We start from the raw sequence: 19,422 nt of genomic DNA on the forward strand, positions 1-19,422 counted from the left end.
CAGAATAATCGAGTGAACATTAAAAAACTAAATTAATGAATCCCACGGGAACCGTAACTATTCCCAGGATAAAAAGTAGCCTATGTGTTCTTCCAGGCTACACTCTAAACCTGTGCCAAATTTCATGGAGATCCGTTCAGCCGTTTAGACTACAAACGCTAACAAACATCCATCCATCCATCCATCAAAACTTTCGCATTTATAATATTAGTAAGAAGTAAGATAGTACTCGTAAATATAGGTGAGAAACAAAATGAATAAGGCAGTAAATTCTGTTAAAGTCATGTATGGAAAATTACATACTGTGACAGCCCTCAGTAAAGAAAAGGCAGAATGGGGATGAGTTAATTGTTTTAACGTTATTACAATCTACCATCAGGAGGTTAAGAATTTAGTAACAATAGATTAGTTTCGCCTCTTGTATAACAGGTAAAACGCTTACTATATCACCTCCATAACGATATTTAGAAGTTCTTCCTTATTGCAACGCCAGACGATCACTGCGTATAAACTTGCATACTTTATAAAGCAATTTCTATAGAAAACTCGTATAAAAGATATTGCATAACCCGTCGTCCATTTTGATCATTATATTTTTAATTTATGATCTAAATTTTTGGTGAACAACTTTCTGCCAAATGGCGTGTTGGGGTCGATGTAAAAAACAGTGCGATCTCGTGCCAGATAATTAAGGCTTTTGAGGAATCATTTTATTAGAAAAAAAAAGTTTCGCCTTACCTGCGATATCAAAACTTTAAACATATACAGGTTGTTTGAAACTTCTATATTTTTTTTACGCTATACTAATATTATAAAGCGGAAAGATTTGTATTTTTGTATGTATTGAAATAACTCAAAAACTACTCGAGCGATTTCAAAAATTCTTTCATCATTAGAAAGGTAATTTATCTGTAAGTAACATAGACTATGTTTTTTTTTAATTTCACGGGGACGATGTCGCGAACAACAGCTATTAATAAAAAACAAATGAAAACCCCCTGTTTTAATGCCTTTATTTTTTATATTTCTTATCGAATAACTCGTAGGAAATAAAACAATTCAGTACTCCAGGCGACATACATGTTACAAGGTGTTCAAATTTTATGACAAGAAACAAGTAATGTAGGTATTTACTATTAAAGCTATAATATGTCTAATATACTTACATAAAAAACATTTTACTTGTAAAATGTCAATATCAATGATGGTATTTTATCTTTACGAGCTATAAAAAGGAATTATAATATACAGCGACTTTTATGCTAAGTAATAAGTCAACAATCTACGATCTCTAGATGGGAAAGAAGATTCTATTCTAGAAGACAATTTTAACAGCTATTATAACCTCTATTCGACTAATTGTTAATTATTCGTTTATTGATTGAATTTTTATTATATCTATACTATCTATACTTCCATACTATTATAATAAAGCGTAAACACACACTTCTTTGTTGCCTAAGATGTCCGCAATTACAGCATATTTTTGAATAATTCTTTTTTTTATAAAAAGCCCTAAACTTACGTCACGCTTTTGTGTATATATTTTCACGCCATTAAACTTAGGGGATAAATTTTTTGGATAAAAACCCTAACGTGGGAAGGAAACCATAAGTTGCTGCCAACATTAAGAAAGCAAGATTGCCAAGGTATGTCATGTCATGTCATGTCATTTTGACATTTGCAATTGATAATTTGACAAATGTAAATAATAAAATAAAATTTTCATAATTTCATGCGGATGAAGCCGCACGGGAATAGCTAGTATATCATAAGGTGGCAAACGAGCAAGCGGCCACCTGAATTCGCCGAAATGGCAAAGCGACCGCTGCCCATATACATCCGCAATAGCACTTGCGTTGCTTACCTTTAATATGAGAAGACGCACATGAAGAGGATAAATCCCCTTCTTATGCGTCTCCTCCACCGTCCTATACACATTCTCTTATATCCTTCTCTTATAAGAAAAATTGTAGGCAGGAAAAGGGACTAAAGTTGGAAATTATCAGAATGTCAAATTAAGCCACAATTTTATTTCTACTGTCATCAAATTTAGTGAGAACACATTTTTTCTGATTCTTGTTGAAAAAATGGTATATCTCTGATTCAATAATTTAATAAAATATACAGCATGACCTGACTCGAAATTTAATACTTTTTTTGAATCAGCCTGTATATCGCCATCTCTACGTCACATGCGGTACGTGTTCCGAATCTATCCGATATGCGATCTCTAAAAAGTGTTTTTTATCCGTAGAGTGAACACCAAAAGAAATGCCCGATAAAAAAGTCCGATTTCGCAGATGTTGATTTTATAAATTTCTTGCACGTGGTTTTCGGGTTCCCTTTTTTTTAAACCGCTCGTGTGTGCGGTCTCATTGGTTATAAAATTGTCTAAAATTGCTAAACTTGCCTTAATTATAAATAAACTGTTTTAGAAGAATGCGAATATCGCTAGCAGCTGTCAGTTTCGCTTATAAACTCTTTGGATAATGTTTTAACAGATAATTTATGGAGATTGTGTGCTTTTTAAAACTAAACGCTTTTATAATCTATGACGGTGAAGACATTAAGGATAAAAGGTTTTATGAACTTCGTTATACAAAATAGTTCATTATTTGTATTTTACAGCTATGTTAACTTAAATTTAGATTAACTATAAAATAAAAATATTTATAACCGAATTTTCGATATTATTAAACTACATATATGGAATTTACGACACACATTTTAAACATTGTGCATGTTATAAGAATTGAGTTACAGAAATTTTAGAAAATATCGAATACGATATTTACTAGTATTATTTGTCTTCTACGTTAGTTTATTCAGATTAAATAGATATTTTAATTGTAAAATTCATAAACATTTAAATACATTTCACGAACTATAGAAGCAATTAAATTAATGTTGCAATTGCAGTATAACGACACCTAGCGGCAGTTCTCTGAAATACCGTTGCATTTGTTTTTGTAGTAGTGTATTTATCGTGACATAGATGGCGCTTTTAAATAAATTCAAGAATTTAATGTTACATTTTATTTAAATATAATTTTTATATAGTCTTAGATCATTGGTGGAAGATAAAATAATATCAAATTAAAAATCTAAATACATACTTTTATTACATTACAAACATTCAAGTCAGTCAATACAACAGAAGGCCAAATTACATTGTTATAGTAAACTGCATAAAACAGATCATAAAACTTAAAGCTATGAAATAATGTTTTCAAACATTTTAATATAAACATCATTATAGTCTTCATGTCTATGACAAACAAATTCACCATCAGTCACACATACAGGGTGTTTTCCGTCATATTTCACCGAATTATAGCCCACATTTAGAGCCTTTACCTCACGAAGTAACTCCCTTAAACATGAACATTGCCATGGGTTCTGATTGAAGAAAAACTGAGATAACTTCCCTCCAGAATTCTTCAACTCCAAACAAAAATTATATTCCAAATAGGTTATTTTATTATCAGACAAATTAAGATTCTTTATAACAGTACCTTTAAACATACTAACTGGAACTGTTGTCAATGCATTGTGTGACAAATCCACATTTCCTAACACAGGTAAATTTCTAAACAAATCATCAGGTATAATTTTCAATTTATTATCTCTTAATACGATCATTTTTAAATTTCTTAACGGTTTCAAAGATTTCCCATTAATGTATTCCAAGCAATTTTCCGCTAAATTCAATATTTCTAAATTATCCAAATTCACAAATATTGCAGCATTGTCTATTTTACTTATCAAATTTGTAGATAGCATTAAATGTTTCAAATTCTTCAAATTAGGTATTGTCGCAAATCTAGGCACTTCTTTTAAGAAACATCTGTCGAGATTCAAAAAATCCAACACACGGAATGCATGTAAAAGATTATCAGGCGATTCTGACATATCATTTCTAGAAAAATCGATAAATTTAATTTCCTTACTGCGATCAAATATGTACGGATTTATTTCTCTACCCAAAAGAGAATTGCTTGACAAATCTAAATGTTGTAACTTCTTGAAAGCATCAAAAATTCCTAACCTCAAAAAATTTATCGTATTCCCTCTTAAATCTAATAATTTTAAATTAGGTTTTTGATCGAATATACCTAATTCAAACTCTGTTAATAAATTATAAGATAAATTTAAATACATCACTTGCTTAGCACCATCTAAAACACCTAGTTTTAAGGTTTTAATTTTATTCTCAGATAAATCTAAATATTCCAAAGCTGGTAGACCGTTGAATGATTCTTTTTCTATATCTGATATTTGACATGCTTTTAGTGTTATTCCTGTAGTTATATTATTGTCAGAAACAAGCCCTCTTTTTAATATGTAGTCACTTTCTCCGGCAACACAACCAATATCCTTCTGACCATTATCAGATTTGCACGATGGCTTACAATTGACGAATAAAAATGGTGAAGATGTTAAAATAATTAGTAATTTAAACATTTTTATACCTGCAACAAATTAAAATCAAAATATAAAATCACTGTGAAGGAAAATATCATGATGCAACCTGCACATATCTGCGAAGAAATACAAATATATGTGAAGTCAACCAAACCGCATTGCAGCGTGGTTGACTATGGCTTAGTCACTCCTAACTTTAGGTAGGCTCCAAACCTCTCAATTGTGACCTATAGTGAGCTGGTAAAGAGATAAAATTAAAATTATCTATACTAATATTGTAAAGAGGAAAGATTTGTTGCGTTAATACTATTGGATACACGTCAATGTAATCTGGCAAAACTCCAAGAGAATTTCCAAATGTTTATAGAAAACACCAAACGATAAATAATAAATAATTTACTCACCGTTACAATTGAGATTAAACACTTTTATAAGTAAAAAGTAAAATTAAAGATTAAGCCTGATTCGGTGGAGGCTTCTGCGCTACAAAACTACTAAGTTATGCGGACAACATACGACGAACGTTCGGTTTTCCCCATGCAATGAAGTACGCATATTATGTACATGTACATGCAGTTAAGAAATACATAGAAGAGACATAGTGAACAGAATTTTTTCACCGGTACTTTCTCTAAAAGGTACTATTTCAGTTGTCAAGTTTAGTGCCACCTCGTGTTGTATTGACTTGTAATAAAACATTTTACAAAATTATAATAAACTCCATCTTTGGTTATAAAATAAACTAAACAGTCTTACAAAACAAAACATAAATATTTTAATATTATTCAATGAAACTTATTGGCATTTAACAATTAGCATATGATTTTGAGGATTTATCAATAGTCTAGATGTTCCCGTGCGGCTTCATGCGCATGAAATTATGAAAATTTTATTTTATTGTTTAGATTTGTCAAATTATCAATAGTAAATGTCAAAATGTCATGACATGACAAATCTTAGCAATCCTTCTTTCTTGATGTTGGCAGCAACTTATGGTCTCTTTCCCACATTAGGGTTTTTATCCAAATATTTACTCCCTAAGTTTAATGTCGTGAAAATATATAGCCTAAAGCGTGACGCAAGTGTAGGGCTTTTTATTAAAAAAAAGAATTATTCAAAAATATGCTGTAATTACTGATATCTTAGGCAACAAAGAAGTGTGTGTTGACGCTTTATTATAATAGTATAGATAGCGTTAGTGAGATGATGCAAAGAATGTATCAAGTAAAGTTCAATTATGCCTACTCTATATTTTTTGAATCTCTAACTCATACGAATTAAGTTCCAGTTGCTTATAAACATAGCTATAATACGCTAGTGTAATGTAAGAGAGCATAGTAAAAGTATAAAAAACTTCGCAGAAAAACATATTTTTAGGGCTGCAAAGCGATTTTATTCAGTAATAATTTAGGATCACATAGAATTTTTTTTTATAATATAAGGTGGCAAACAAGCCAGCGGCCACCTGAATGCACCGAAATGGAAAGCGACCGTTGCCCATACAAGAACATAGACATAATGAAACAATGTTTTTTTATTAATTAAAATAGTATAGAATATGATACAGAATCAATTAAGATAATAATTATTATCTAAATGCCGCATTCAAAATATAAATGGCCATTTACATTAACCAGCCCTAAGTTACTCTTAGATAAATGTTTCTGCGTAAGGATCTGTCTTAAGATAAAGCATCATCATCATCAACTTGCCCTTATCCCTTACGGAGGGCACAGTATGTGCTGCTCCATACATCTCTATCAGCCGTCATATCTGAATCCACTCCTTTCTTAAGCATATCCTCGTTCACACACTTTTCTTTTCTTTGATTTAAGATACAGCAAAATTATAAAATTAATTAAAAAACCAAACCTTAGTAAAACTATTTTCTTACTGAATGCTGTATGGCAGCCTTAAATATAACGAATGGTTTGTAAAAACAATCATTAGAGAACTCAGAATGTCTCTTAAACGGTAGTTAACTTCTATCACAAACAAACTTTCCTGTTACAACACAAACTTGATGTGATCCGTCAAAATCACCACCGTCATACAAAATGTTCATCGTCTTAACTTCACTAACTAATTCATTCATACAAGCACATTCCCAAGGATTCGGTATAAAATAAAGCTTAGCTAATATTATATCTATATTTCGTAATTTGGAACAGAAATTTACCGGCAAAAATCTAATTTTATTGTCTGATAAATTCAAATTCTTTAATGATGTACCTTTGAAGCCATCAACGCTGACTGTTTTCAAATGATTATGAGATAATTCGACGTTTATTAATTTTGGTAGATTTTGAAATAATGTTTCCGGTAAGTGTGTCAATTTGTTACTTTTTAATATTATCCCTACAACATTCCTTAAAGGTTTAAACACATTTTCATGTATGTACTCCAAATTATTCTGAGATAAATCTAAAACTTTTAGGTTATCTAAATTAATAAATGCTATCGGATTATCTAATCTTTTTATTTGATTAGTAGATAATATTAATTGTTTTAAAGATTTCAAATTAGCGATTGTCGCAAATTTTGGTACTTCAGATAAAAATGTTCGATCCAAATTTAACATTTCTAGGTTATCAAACGCATGTAACAAGTTATCCGGAGATTGAGACATATCATTTCTTGAAAAATCTATTAGAGAAAGAATTTTATTTTGATCAAACAAATATGGATTTAAATCTTTACCTAAAAATGAATTAGTAGACAAATACAAAGACTTCAATCTAGTTAATGGATCGAAAATTCCTAATTCAAACGAAACAAGCGCATTTGCTGTTAAATCGAGTGTTGCCAATTTTGTCTTCTGATCGAATAAACCTAATGGGAAATGAGTTAGCATATTATAGGATAAATTGAGGTGAGTTACTCCTAAAGCGTCATCTAGTACGCCTAATTTAAGCATCCGTATAGCATTCTGTGACAAATCTATATGTTTTAATGCTGGTAAGTTTTCGAACGATTCATAATCGACATTTGTAATTCTGCAACCACGTAGAGTTATCTTGGTAGTTCTGTTGTTGTCTGAAACTAGTCCTCTTTCTAAAACGTAGTCATTATCCCCAGGCTTGCATGATACTATGGTTTTAGATGCACCGTACAATTTACAAGATGGCTGTGCATTCACGTACATAGCTAATCCGACAATCCACCACCATCCCATTGTGATGTTATCTGCAATATAAGAATAAATATTAAACATTCATATCATGGCTTCAATCAGTTTTCTCAGCTGTAGAACTTTTTAAACATAATGCCCTTCCCACCACTGGCTGATAGAGGCTCAGATAGTACAAAAATTACGTCACTGTCAGATAAGGGAATAATATCCGATATTTCGTTGGATTGTTATCAGACAATTTACAATTTGCTTGGAAAGGCCCATAGTCCCACCAATTTATCTGGATGTATCTTACGCAGAAAATGACGCATGACAGATGAATAAACGGTAGAATCAAGTCTACGTTTACTATCAGGGACAGATAGTTTTGTCGCACTATAAACATATTTTATTCACTTTCGATAAACTTTGTCATTCTTATCATATTTATTAGAGTATGTATTCTGTTATTGTACAAATGAACCGAGTTTGAGGTATTTCAACTGAATTCCGAATGTTAAGAACTCCGATCAAGAACTCTTTGGTTATTTGATGTAAAATCTCATTAAAGTCCAGAAATATGACCATCTGAAGTACAATTAAAGGATTCACTTCCAATTTTCGAAATTACATGATATTTACATTTAACTGTCAGAATTATTAAAGCTATTATGATCCTATTACCTTGTTTCATCGTAGGAAATTTCATCATTATCTGAAACAAGAAACATAAATGTTAACGAATTCAAATGTCTAAGAGTCAGTCCTACCAAAGTCTTATAATTTGTCTGATAACAACGTAAAAAGATTTGAGGAAAATATCGGAATTTCTCTATCAGCCAGTGGTGGGACAGACCCTTAGTGTCTTTATTGAAACGTATTGCTATCTCTTTCATTCGATGTGATAAAACAGAAGTAATGTTTATTAAAACTGGAGTATCCCGATATACCAAATACCAACATAAACTTACATTGCTAATATTGAAATGATAATTAAAGTAAGGTAGTTTTTAATAAAAAAAAGGCAGGTGACGACGCAGACCAGATGACGCTGGTACTCTCTCGTGACGGAGGCTAAGGACCACTTTGGGTCGCTGGGCCAGTAAGTGAGTTAAATAACGAATGTGTAAAGAGACAGTCGTTTATACAGATCGTTATAGAGGACATGTTTATCCGTGCAGATTCGCCAGCTTTTGAATAAGGAGTAGAGTAGGAAGTGAAGATGAAAAATTACTCTGGTCGCAAGTAAACATCTAAGAAAGGATATCAAATTCAGGTATCAGGTAAAATAAAAGCCTTAATTCATTCATATATTTGTAAGTATTTATAGATACAAAGTTATTAATATGCACAATGAAATAGTCTTAATTTTATATCATACTAATATTATAAATATGAAAGTTTAGATGGATGGATGTTTGTTAGAGTTTGTAGCCTAAACAGCTGAACGGATTTTGATGAAATTTGGCACAGGTTTAGAGCATAGTCTGGAAGAACACATAGGCTACTCACTTTCGTTTTTTTCAATTCCACGCGGACGGAGTCGCGGTCGAAAACTAGTAGACTAATAAGTTAAACATAGCATTACAAAATGAAATATATATAATAAGATTTAAACATCTATGATGTATAATATTTTACAAATACTTTAAAATCTATCTTAGTATTTGAAAATAAAGATACTTTAAAATGCGTCTCTTAATTACGATCGTACATTTCTAAAAACACTTGATTATCGTACACTTGTCTCTTGCAGACGAATTGTCCAGCGCTCACACAAACCCGATGTCCTCCATCGTAGTTAACATCATCGTACTGTAAATCCATTGTTTTCACTTCACGTAACAATTGTCGTAGACACGCACATTGCCATGGATTACCACTAAAATAAAAATCTCTCAAAACAGCTCCAGAGTTCTTTAATTCTAAACAAAAGTTATCTTGTAAATAAGTTAATCTGTTATTTGATATATCGAGCTTCTTTAATGCAGATGCACGGAACGCATTTACTGGTAAAATTGTGATTAAATTGTTGGACAAATCAATCTCAGATAACACCGGTGTGTTCTGAAATTGATGTTCGGTGATCGTTTTTAATCGATTCATTCTTAAATCGATTTTTTTTATTTTCTTCAACGGTGTAAATAAGTTATCGTTTAAACTTTCTATTAAATTCAATGTTAAATTTAATACTTCTAATTCCTTTAGGTTGTTAAATATTGGTTCGTTTATTTCACGTATTCTGTTATCTGCCATTGTTAGATGGGTTATGGTTTTTAAATTTTCCGTTGTTATAAATCTTGGTACTTCTGTTAATGAACAATCATCTAGATTTAAATAAAGAAGTTCTCTTAAAGTCCGCAACATATTATCCGGTGCTCCATTCATGTCATTTTCATTCAATAAAAGGAAATTAACATCACTTACTTCAAAAACATTTGGATGTAGATCTCTTCCTTGTAAATAATTCTTCGATAGATATAATAAGCTTGTTTTCTTAATCAATCCTGGATTAATTTCATATAAATGATTTCCAGTTAGGTCTAATTGTATTAAATTTTTAACCATATTAAACAGACCGCCTGGTAAATTTGTGATAACGTTGTATGACGCATTAAAATATGTTAAATCTGGTATATTATCTAGGACTCCGAGTGGTAGTGTTGTTATTTTATTATACGATATATCAAGTCTTTCTAATTTAGGTAATCCTTCGAAACAATTAACTTTCAAAGACGATATGCTGCAATTTTTAAGTGTCACACCAAGAATTCGAGCATTGTCGGGTACAAGACCCCTTTCTAGGATATAATCACTATCACCAGGTTCACATTGTAAAAATCTTGATCTGTCATCATTGAATTTGCATGTTGGTTTTGCTTCAATATTTAATAATACAACAGCCAAAAGAAGCAGATGCCTTTTTACTGCCATTGTCCTCTTATCTGTAACGTTAGAAGTTTAAATTATCTATAGTTTGATATACAAATTTTCTTTAAATAGATGACGACTTATGAAAATTAGTTTTACAAATGTTTTCCTTATTGTCGTCATTTGTTTTATGAGAAGTATTATTTATCCCAACTTTATAAAACTAGGTAATGATCTTGAGAAGTATCAGTTGGATTCTTTGCCATCGCCATTTACAAACGTCAAAATCTTTAATTAATGCAACAGAACTCTTATGTGTAGAGGTACAACAGTAGCGGTTGGCCTAGAAAGAGATGGATTGTGTGAAAGGTGACGTGATCAAGAAGGGAGCAACTGAGATGACGGAAGGTAGAACTTGGAGGAAACCAGGTACGCTCTACAGTAATATATTAAGGATAGGGAAATAAATGGATTACGAAAAGAATTTTTGAACATAGAATAAATTCAATATTTACCTTGTAACAGCTTTTTTAATCCACTTGTTAGATTGAAACGATATCTCGGATAAAAATATACAAAATTTTCAATTGTTTTGACGATTAACTGCCAAATGGTACAAACAGTACGATATATTGGTCTCGTTTACACAGGTTTATCCCCGAACCCAGTTATTGTAATGACGCATACGTAATCGGATAACTAACTAGTAAACAGAACGACTTATGCGAAAATAACCTCTAAAAGGTAACCTCTAAATATTTTGACGATGAAAATAATAAAATAAATCTTATTAAGTAGTAATTAATAGTAATTTGACATTTAAATCCGTAAACCAAAACAAAGTCACTTAACGTATTAACCTAAAAACAACAAGTTAGATAAGTACTTACCAAAATAACTTCAAAAAATAATAACTCCTCAATAGTTGATTAGAATTACGAATTGATTAATGAACAGTTTCCAATCTTTCACAGACATTACATTAAAATGTGCCTTTGTCTGATTAATAACACTACATTTGAGGTTAGGAGTTAAATAAATATATGACAGTCAACTCAGGGAGAACCTGTTACACACTGACATAAGTGCCATCTTGTTAATAACTATAGTTGTATATAAGCTGTTGTGATAATGTTATCTAGTTTTTTTAATGTTATTATTAATAAAACAAATCATTTATTTTTAAATCTTTGTATTTCAAATGTTTCAATTTTTACTTATTACTTACTTATTCTATATCTTCGATACTAATATTGTAATAAGGAAAGATTTGCATTTTTCTATACATTTGATTAACTCAAAAACTACTGGGACAATTTAAAAAACTCCCTAACATTAAAAAGCTCCGTTATCGCCCAATAACATAAACTATTGAAACTCTGTAAGAAAACAATTCTTTAAATTCAATCTTAATAATTTATTGGAGAAACTTAATAAATTGTCAAAGGTATAAGACATATTATTACGTGATAATTTAACGATTGAAATGTTAACATTTTTGACAAATAATGCGGAAACCAATTCATTTTCATCTAAATAATCTATACTATTATAACAAAGCGTAAACACACACTTCTTTGTTGCCTAAAATGTCAGGAATTACAGCATATTTTTGAATAATTCCTTTTTTAATAAAAAGCTCTACACTTACGTCACGCTTTACGCTATATATTTTAACGCAATTAAACTTAGGGGGTAAATATTTTGGATAAAAACCCTACTGTGGGAAAGAGACCATAAATTGCTGCCAACACTAAGGAAGCAATTGTCGCTGAAGTCGCACTGGAACAGCTAGTTGTCTGATATATTCAACTTTGTTAATTTTTCAAAACTATCAAACATCCCTTCATTTCATTCGTACAGTAATTTAGTCTTCCCTTTAATTTCCTTCTGTCTAATTCTATAACTTTGTTCATATTACATTTTTCGGTAAATAAAACACGTGTTATTGACAGTTCTATATTAAATATTATTTTGCGACTACAAAGAAATTGTACTTCAATCATCATACTTTCATACTAATATTATAAATGCGAAAGTTTAGATGGATGGATGTTTGTTAAGTTTGTATTTGCATTTGCATTGCATTGATGTAGATGATAGTCTGGAAGAACACATACTCGTAGATTACTCACTATTGTTTTTTTTTAATTACACGCGGGCGGATTCGCGGGCGAAAGCTAGTAAAGAATAATTTAATGTGCTGTTGTAGAAATCTTCATGGAAGTTGTTGATATCTTGTCTTTTGCATAGAAACTCCTTGGTTGTCACACAAACAGATTGATCGCCATCGAAATACTTTGTATTATATTGAATTCTTAATCCTTTAACTTCATCTAACAAATGTTTCAAGCACGCGCATTGCCATGGATTGAAATCGAAGAAAAAAACCTTTAATATTACTCCCGAGTTTTTCTGTTGCTGGCTGAAATTCTCCTGCAAATAGGTCAGTTTATTATGAGCCACACTTAATTCCATCAAATTAGTTTCTTTGAATAAATCCTCTTGTAAAACGGTGATCATATTATGAGACAAATCGAGAAGAGATAATTTATACGTGGTTTCAAATAATCCATTAGGTAAGGTAGTCAATAAATTTTTACTCAAATTTAAAACTACTAGTTCCTTCATGCTTTTAAAGGAATTCTCAGCGATGTGTTCAATTTGATTTCGAGACAAATCTAATATTGCTAGAATTTCAAAATTCTCAAAGAAATTCATTTTTATGATTCCAATTTTATTTTGTCGTAGGTTTAAATGTATTATGCTTGTTATATTACTCGATATAAGAAATGTAGGAAATTCTGTCAGATGACATTTCCTTAGACTCACACTATTTAATCGATCAAAGTGTGATAACAAATTTTGAGGTGCTTCGGACATATTGTTGCCAGAAAATTGTATGGTCTCAACATTGATATTCCTCCTAAATACATCGGGATTCCAATAATTTCCAATGATTAAATTCTTTGATAATACTAAAATTGTCAAATTCAATAAACTATCGAAGACACCGAGATTTAACTGGAATATTGCATTATGTCCTAAATCAAGTTTCTTCAGTTTAACGTTAAACTTAAATATGTCAACTGGTAGATATGTTATATAATTATCAGATAGATTTAATTCTTCTAATTCTGTTAGTGCATCGAAAGTACCAATTGTGAGATTTTCTATTTGATTTTCTGACAAATCGAGTCTCTCTAATAAAGGTACCTCTTCAAATACATCCGTTTCTATATGTTTTATATGACAGATGTTCAATAAAAGAGTTCTAATATTCCTAAATGGTGACAGCAAACCTCTTTGCAATACAAAGTCAGTCGCATTATAATTACCGCAATCAATTACATAATCATCGTCTTGAATTTCGCATGTGAATTTACCATAGACTTTTAACGCAAATACATGTATAATCAGAAACAATAAGTATTTTGTTACCGCCATTTCTGTAACAATATCATATTTGATTATAACAAATAACTCTTTTTAAAAGTTAATTTTTAAAGTTAGTAAGTGGCTTAGTGTGGGGTAACACAAATGGATAGGAAACGAAATGAGTAGCCCCAGTGATCCAGCGGTAGAGAAAGAAAAGAGAGGGTTAGTAGGTATGTTATGAGGAGGGATGGATCGCATGTAACAAGGAAGTTAGTTATGGGTTAGAGATGAATGGATTGCGTGAAATGTGACATGATCAAGAAGAGAGTGACTGAGATGACGTATGATACAGTTATGTTGAGGATAAAAGCCTGTTGCGCCTACGGAAGTAGGATAAGAAGGAAGATGATGAGTAAGTAGCCTATGTATTCTTCCAGACTATAGTCGGCGTATATGTCAAATTTCATCGAGATCCGTTCCGCAGTTTAGGTTACAAACTCAAACAATCATCGATCTGAACTTTCGTACTTATAATAATTAGTTAAATAAGAAGTAAGCAAGTAACATATATCAGATTTTGCTTAGTAAACTGTAAGGACACAACATCAGAAGCAAATCGTTATTCCAGCAAGCAAAAGCAATCCAGAATTATTCAAAAGTATTTAATTAAATCACCGTTACTTACGTATTCATCTATACTTAAGTTACTGCATACAGCACATTATTAGTTAATCTTAAGTTTTAGAAAACATTTAACAAATGTTTAAGAGATAAGCACAAAGTACCTTACTTAGACACATCTTAATATACACTGATCAACTAGTTTGTTCGTTCACAAGTTTTTGTACTACAGAATAATAAGGGAAACACGTTTAACGTATGCGAGCGTAGTTTTTTTATGTTGTTGTTCGTAAAGCTTGTGCAATATAGATTTGAATATAAACATTCATCTAAAATGGTTACTACTAGCTGTTACTCGCGACTTCATGCGTATGAAAATATAAAGCCTATACTACCTACTGATAACGTAGCTTTTTAATGTGAAAGAATTTTTAAAATTGGTCTAGTAGTTTTTGAGTTTCTTTTTTTTTATAACGTAAGGTGGCAAACGAGCAATCGGCCACCTGAAACCGCCAAAATGGCGAAGCGACCGCTGCCCATAGACATCCGCAATTGCAGATGCGTTGCTTTCCCTTATACGACGGAGGAGGAGACGCACATAAAGAGGATATTTCCCCTTCCTATGCATCACCCCCACCGTCAAATCCACTTCCTCTTCCCAACTTTTCCTTATAAGAAAAGAGTGGTAAAGAGAAAGGGACTTAAATTAGGCCTCCGGCACCACACTTATCAGACGAAACACGGAATTGCTCCCATTTCACGCCTGTCTTCTGTGTGGTCGTGGTATTACACCGGGCGTGCCGGCACATTCGTGCTAAGATGTTAAAGCGGGCACTACCACTGTTAAATTAAACTTACAATAAAATACCAATCTTTCCTTTTTATAATATTAGTATAGACTAGGTGGTGCTCGTGACGTCGTCCGCGTGAAATTAATAAGTAGCCTATATTACTTACAGATGAATTACCTTTTTAATGATGAAAGAATTTTTTAATATCGACCTAGTTTTCGAGTTATTTCAATACATACCAAAATACAAATCTTTGCTCTCAGAGAGGTTAAGTGGTCACAAAGGAAGTCATTTAGTTTAAATTTAGGATAATATTAAAACAAACATATAATTGTTTAAATAACGGTGAAAGTGACGACAGCAGTCAGTGAAGTAAAAATACCACGAATTTGATTTGGCACGTCAGGAATATGAACAGTCTTTCAGCCGACGTGACAACTCAAGTACTTTGCATAGCTTAAAATCTAAATAGGCTGTTTGTATAAAATGTCAAATTTACATAACGTTTTTTACAGTACTATCAAATAAATCTGCATAGAAGCTGTTGACATTTTCTTGTCTTTTGCATACAAACTCTTCAGTGACACAAACTGGCTGAACGCCGTCAAAATAAGTGAAGTTATAATTAATTCTAGATCTTTTAACTTCGTTCAACAATTCTTTTAAACAAGCACATTGCCATGGATTGTGGTTGAAAAAGAAAATCTTTAAAATGGCTCCCGTATTCTTCTGTTGCTGGCAGAAATCTTGCTGTAAGTAAGTCAGTCGATTGTAAGCGACATTTAAGTTTTTCAACTTAGTTCTTTTGAATAAATCCTCTTGTAAAACAGTGAGCATATTATGAGACAAATCTAGTAGAGATAATCTATACGTGGTTGCAAATAATCCGTGTGGTAAGGTAGTCAATAAATTTCTGCTCAAATTTAAAAATGTCAGTTTCTTCATGCTTTTGAAGGAATACTCAGCTATGTATTCAATTTGATTTCGAGACAAATCTAATATAGATATAATTTCGTAATTCTCGAAGAAGTCCTTTTCAATTATTCGAATTTCATTTTCTCGTAGATTTAAAATTATTACATTTGTTTTATTACTTGATATAAGAAATGCTGGGAATTCTGTAAGGTGACAATTCTTAAGATTTACAGAAATTAACTTATCAAAGCGACTTAGCAAATTTTGTGGGGCTTCGGACATATTGTTACCATTAAATTGTATATTCATTATATTGACATTTCTTCTAAATACTTCAGGATCCCAATAATTCCCAGCTATGTAATTGCTGGATAGGACCAAACTTGTCAAATTCACTAAACTATCAAAGACGCCAACATTTAACCAAAACAAAACATTATCTCCTATGTTAAGTTTTTTTAGATTAACGTTAAACTTAAATATATCAACCGGTAGATCTTCAATATAATTATTGAATAGATTTAATTCTTCTAATTCAGTTAGTCCATCAAAAGTGCCGATTGTTATATTCTCTATATAATTTACTGATAAATCGAGAGTCTTCAATGAAGGTACATCTTCGAATACCTCCGTGTCTATATTTACTATGGAGCACAAATTCATTATAATAGTAGTAGCATTTCGGTAAGACGACAAGAATCCTCTTTGCAGTACTAAATTATATACCTCGTCATTTGTACATTTCAATATTTCACCATCATCATCTTGTATTTCACATTTGAGGTCAGCACACGCTTCTTTTAACGCAAATAACACAAGAAACCAAAGGTATTTTATCACCGCCATGTCTGTAACAATAATATATTTCAAAATTTCATGCAAAAGGGTAAAGAAAGATTAAAGAAACAGGATGGACTATGAGAAATATGCTTAAAGTAACAGATATTACGGTTTATAGTGTTAAGAAGAAAACCGGTACCACACTGGATAACGTCAACACTACATCATCGGCACACACGTCCCATCCCTATGACATCTGTCAATGTCATTCACCAAAAAGAATCGCGCGCCATTCTAGCGGGAGTTAGCGTTCTGTGTGTTGAAATTAACTACGTTGTTACAATTATATCAATGTCTAAAATAGGTATTTTTAAACAATTAATATAATTTTAATATAGTTACTAGCGATATTAATTTAACATTGCACTAGAGATCTTGTCCGGAATGCGCGCGAATATATAAATCCTTCTCATGACATTGACAGCTGTCAGTTAGGGATGTGACGTTTATGCCGACAATCTAGTGTTGCATCAATTCTAGAGCACGGTACTAATTTTCTTCTTAATAATATGTATGGAGTACGACATACTAAATGGTATGAAATATTACTGGCTGATAATTGCAAAATAATATTTATGAATCTTACTAGCTGTTGCCCGCGACTTCGTCCCCGGGTTATTAGAAAACATACTATTTAAATAACAAAAAGCTACGTATCCCTCGGGAACCGGACATTTTCGGGGATGAACCTTATCCCATGTGTACTCCAGACTTTGTTTTATACTTGTGCCAAATTTCAATAAGATATATTGAACCGTTGCAGAATGATCGAGTAAACATTAAAAAACAAAATCAATAAATCCCACAGGAACCGTAACTATTCCCGGGATTAAAAAATAGCCTATGTGTTCTTCTAGACTATGCTCTATATATGTGCCAAATTTCATGGAGATCCGTTCAGCCGTTTAGGCTACAAACTCTAACAAACTTCCATCCATCCATCCATCCATCTAAACTTTCGCATTTATAATATTAGTAAGATTTTTGCTTTTCTTTTTAATAATCAATTAAAAAAATGGTCTAAAAGAACTAAACTAAGATGAAATGTTTCTTATATTTCATCCTTAGCCGTATTACCGCATATCTTTATTAAATAAGCCAATACTTACCGATACATGAAAGTAAGTAGTTACTGCATATTGTTCATTAATATTTAATAACAAAAAACATATTAAAACACTATAATAATCACAATATTCTCAAATACTTTACTTCTACAAAACACAATGAACACTGGCCGACTAGTTTTTAAAACGTCAAATGTAAAAAAAAATGCGAAACAAGTTTTCTATGTAGTGTAGTTTATATTTTGGTTTTTTGTAAAGAATAAGTTGATGTACAAGGAAACATATTCATTTAGATATATCAACTACCTTACACCCGCAACTCCTTCCACGTGGAATTAAAAAAGTAAGTAACCAAGTGTGCTAGACTATGCTCTACATGTATTTTTTTTATATAATATATGGTGGCAAACGAGCAAGCGGCCACCTGAGTCCGCAAAATAGCGAACCGACCGCTGCCCATAGACATCCGCAAATGCAGATGCGTTGCCTACCCTTATCCTCCTGTTGGTTTTGATATCGTGTTTACAGTAAAATACTTCAAGAGTGTATTTCTATATAAACTAACGTAAATGAACTGTGTATTGTCAACACAGCAACGCCATATTAGATAAGCTACTTGCTTCGACCAATAGTGTGCGTTTTAGAACTTAGCGAGGGAATTTGAAAAAGACACTTTTTAATGATTAAATTTTGCCACTAAATCACATTACATTTAAAAAAATCTTTGCAGGACTGTTTTTATAGTAATAAAGTATACTTAAAAAAAATGGTATTTAGACTGAATATCGATAGTTCAAAATTGTTCGCTGCGTGTTTGTTTCGTCACTACGATACCTGTCTATTAAGTATGGCATTTACTTTCATAGAAATTGAATTCGATACTTCATATGCATCATTTATCAAACTAATTTCTTATTCTTATACCAATAGTGCACAATTATAAAATTATATAGATTCTAAATATTCCATAAATTTACTTTTTTTTATAAGTTCTAGACAATACTAAAGACGCTTTCTACTTTCATACTCTTCCATAACTGTAAATTTTGTTGACATGGACACAATCTTAGGTTAACAGATTCGAAATAAAACCTGTTTATTTCATACAATTTGGAGTTTTCCTTAAAGTTTTATCAAACGTATTTGTGGTACATTCAAGGTCAGATATGATCAAATTTCCTTGTAGATTCTTATTACTAAGTACTAACGGGCTGTATGTTACGAGTCCAAACATTTTTTGGTTATAATTAAGTCAGCAGAGTTGAGGGCAAACTCGTTGGCCTTAGCGAAAAAACAATCAAATGCAAATCATACTTCACACTAATATTATAAATGCGAAAGTTTAGATGGATGGATCGATGGAGGGATGTTTGTTAGAGTTTGTAGCCTAAACGGCTAA

The 19,422-nt window shown here is 31.6% G+C and overlaps 3 protein-coding genes across 4 annotated transcripts; all 3 read right to left on the reverse strand.

The window, feature by feature from the left end:
- Nucleotides 1-3,175: 3,175 nt before the first annotated feature.
- On the reverse strand, nt 3,176-14,705 carry LOC106106086. Its single transcript, XM_013286614.1, has 6 exons — nt 14,475-14,705; nt 12,578-13,860; nt 10,927-11,053; nt 9,244-10,485; nt 7,310-7,614; nt 3,176-4,470 (listed from the first exon to the last, which is right to left on the reverse strand). Exons 2-6 carry the CDS (start codon nt 13,856-13,858, stop codon nt 3,217-3,219), a joined length of 4,209 nt encoding a protein of 1,402 aa, XP_013142068.1. The 5' UTR covers nt 13,859-13,860; nt 14,475-14,705; the 3' UTR covers nt 3,176-3,216.
- On the reverse strand, nt 5,561-11,505 carry LOC106106143 (carboxypeptidase N subunit 2-like). 2 transcript variants are annotated; one of them, XM_013286689.1, is made up of 3 exons: nt 11,302-11,505; nt 8,225-8,255; nt 5,561-7,614 (listed from the first exon to the last, which is right to left on the reverse strand). In XM_013286689.1, exons 2-3 carry the CDS (start codon nt 8,250-8,252, stop codon nt 6,407-6,409), a joined length of 1,236 nt encoding a protein of 411 aa, XP_013142143.1. In that variant the 5' UTR covers nt 8,253-8,255; nt 11,302-11,505; the 3' UTR covers nt 5,561-6,406. The 2 variants fall into 2 exon arrangements, with proteins under 2 accessions (XP_013142143.1, XP_013142144.1); XM_013286690.1 differs by lacking the exon at nt 8,225-8,255.
- Nucleotides 14,706-15,414: 709 nt separating the features above from the next.
- LOC106106088 (carboxypeptidase N subunit 2-like) lies at nt 15,415-18,179 on the reverse strand. The gene is made up of 2 exons (XM_013286616.1): nt 18,066-18,179; nt 15,415-16,964 (listed from the first exon to the last, which is right to left on the reverse strand). Exon 2 carries the CDS (start codon nt 16,960-16,962, stop codon nt 15,697-15,699), a length of 1,266 nt encoding a protein of 421 aa, XP_013142070.1. The 5' UTR covers nt 16,963-16,964; nt 18,066-18,179; the 3' UTR covers nt 15,415-15,696.
- Between the last annotated feature and the right edge of the window lie 1,243 nt (nt 18,180-19,422).

Source organism: Papilio polytes, unplaced genomic scaffold (genome assembly GCF_000836215.1).
Source record: "Papilio polytes unplaced genomic scaffold, Ppol_1.0 DF822400.1, whole genome shotgun sequence".
NCBI classification, from domain to species: Eukaryota; Metazoa; Arthropoda; class Insecta; order Lepidoptera; family Papilionidae; genus Papilio; species Papilio polytes.

Coding starts and splice junctions, on each gene's coding strand:
- LOC106106086 (XM_013286614.1), bottom strand. CDS start 13,858: ATGGCGGTAACAAAATACTTATTGTTTCTGATTATACATGTATTTGCG. Junction 10,486..10,926: donor ATTAAAAAAGCTGTTACAAG/GTAAATATTGAA, acceptor CTAACGTTACAG/ATAAGAGGACAATGGCAGTA. Junction 7,615..9,243: donor TTTAGAAATGTACGATCGTA/ATTAAGAGACGC, acceptor CTTATATTGCAG/ATAACATCACAATGGGATGG.
- LOC106106143 (XM_013286689.1), bottom strand. CDS start 8,252: ATGATGAAATTTCCTACGATGAAACAAG. Junction 7,615..8,224: donor ATTTCCTACGATGAAACAAG/GTAATAGGATCA, acceptor CTTATATTGCAG/ATAACATCACAATGGGATGG.
- LOC106106088 (XM_013286616.1), bottom strand. CDS start 16,962: ATGGCGGTGATAAAATACCTTTGGTTTCTTGTGTTATTTGCGTTAAAA.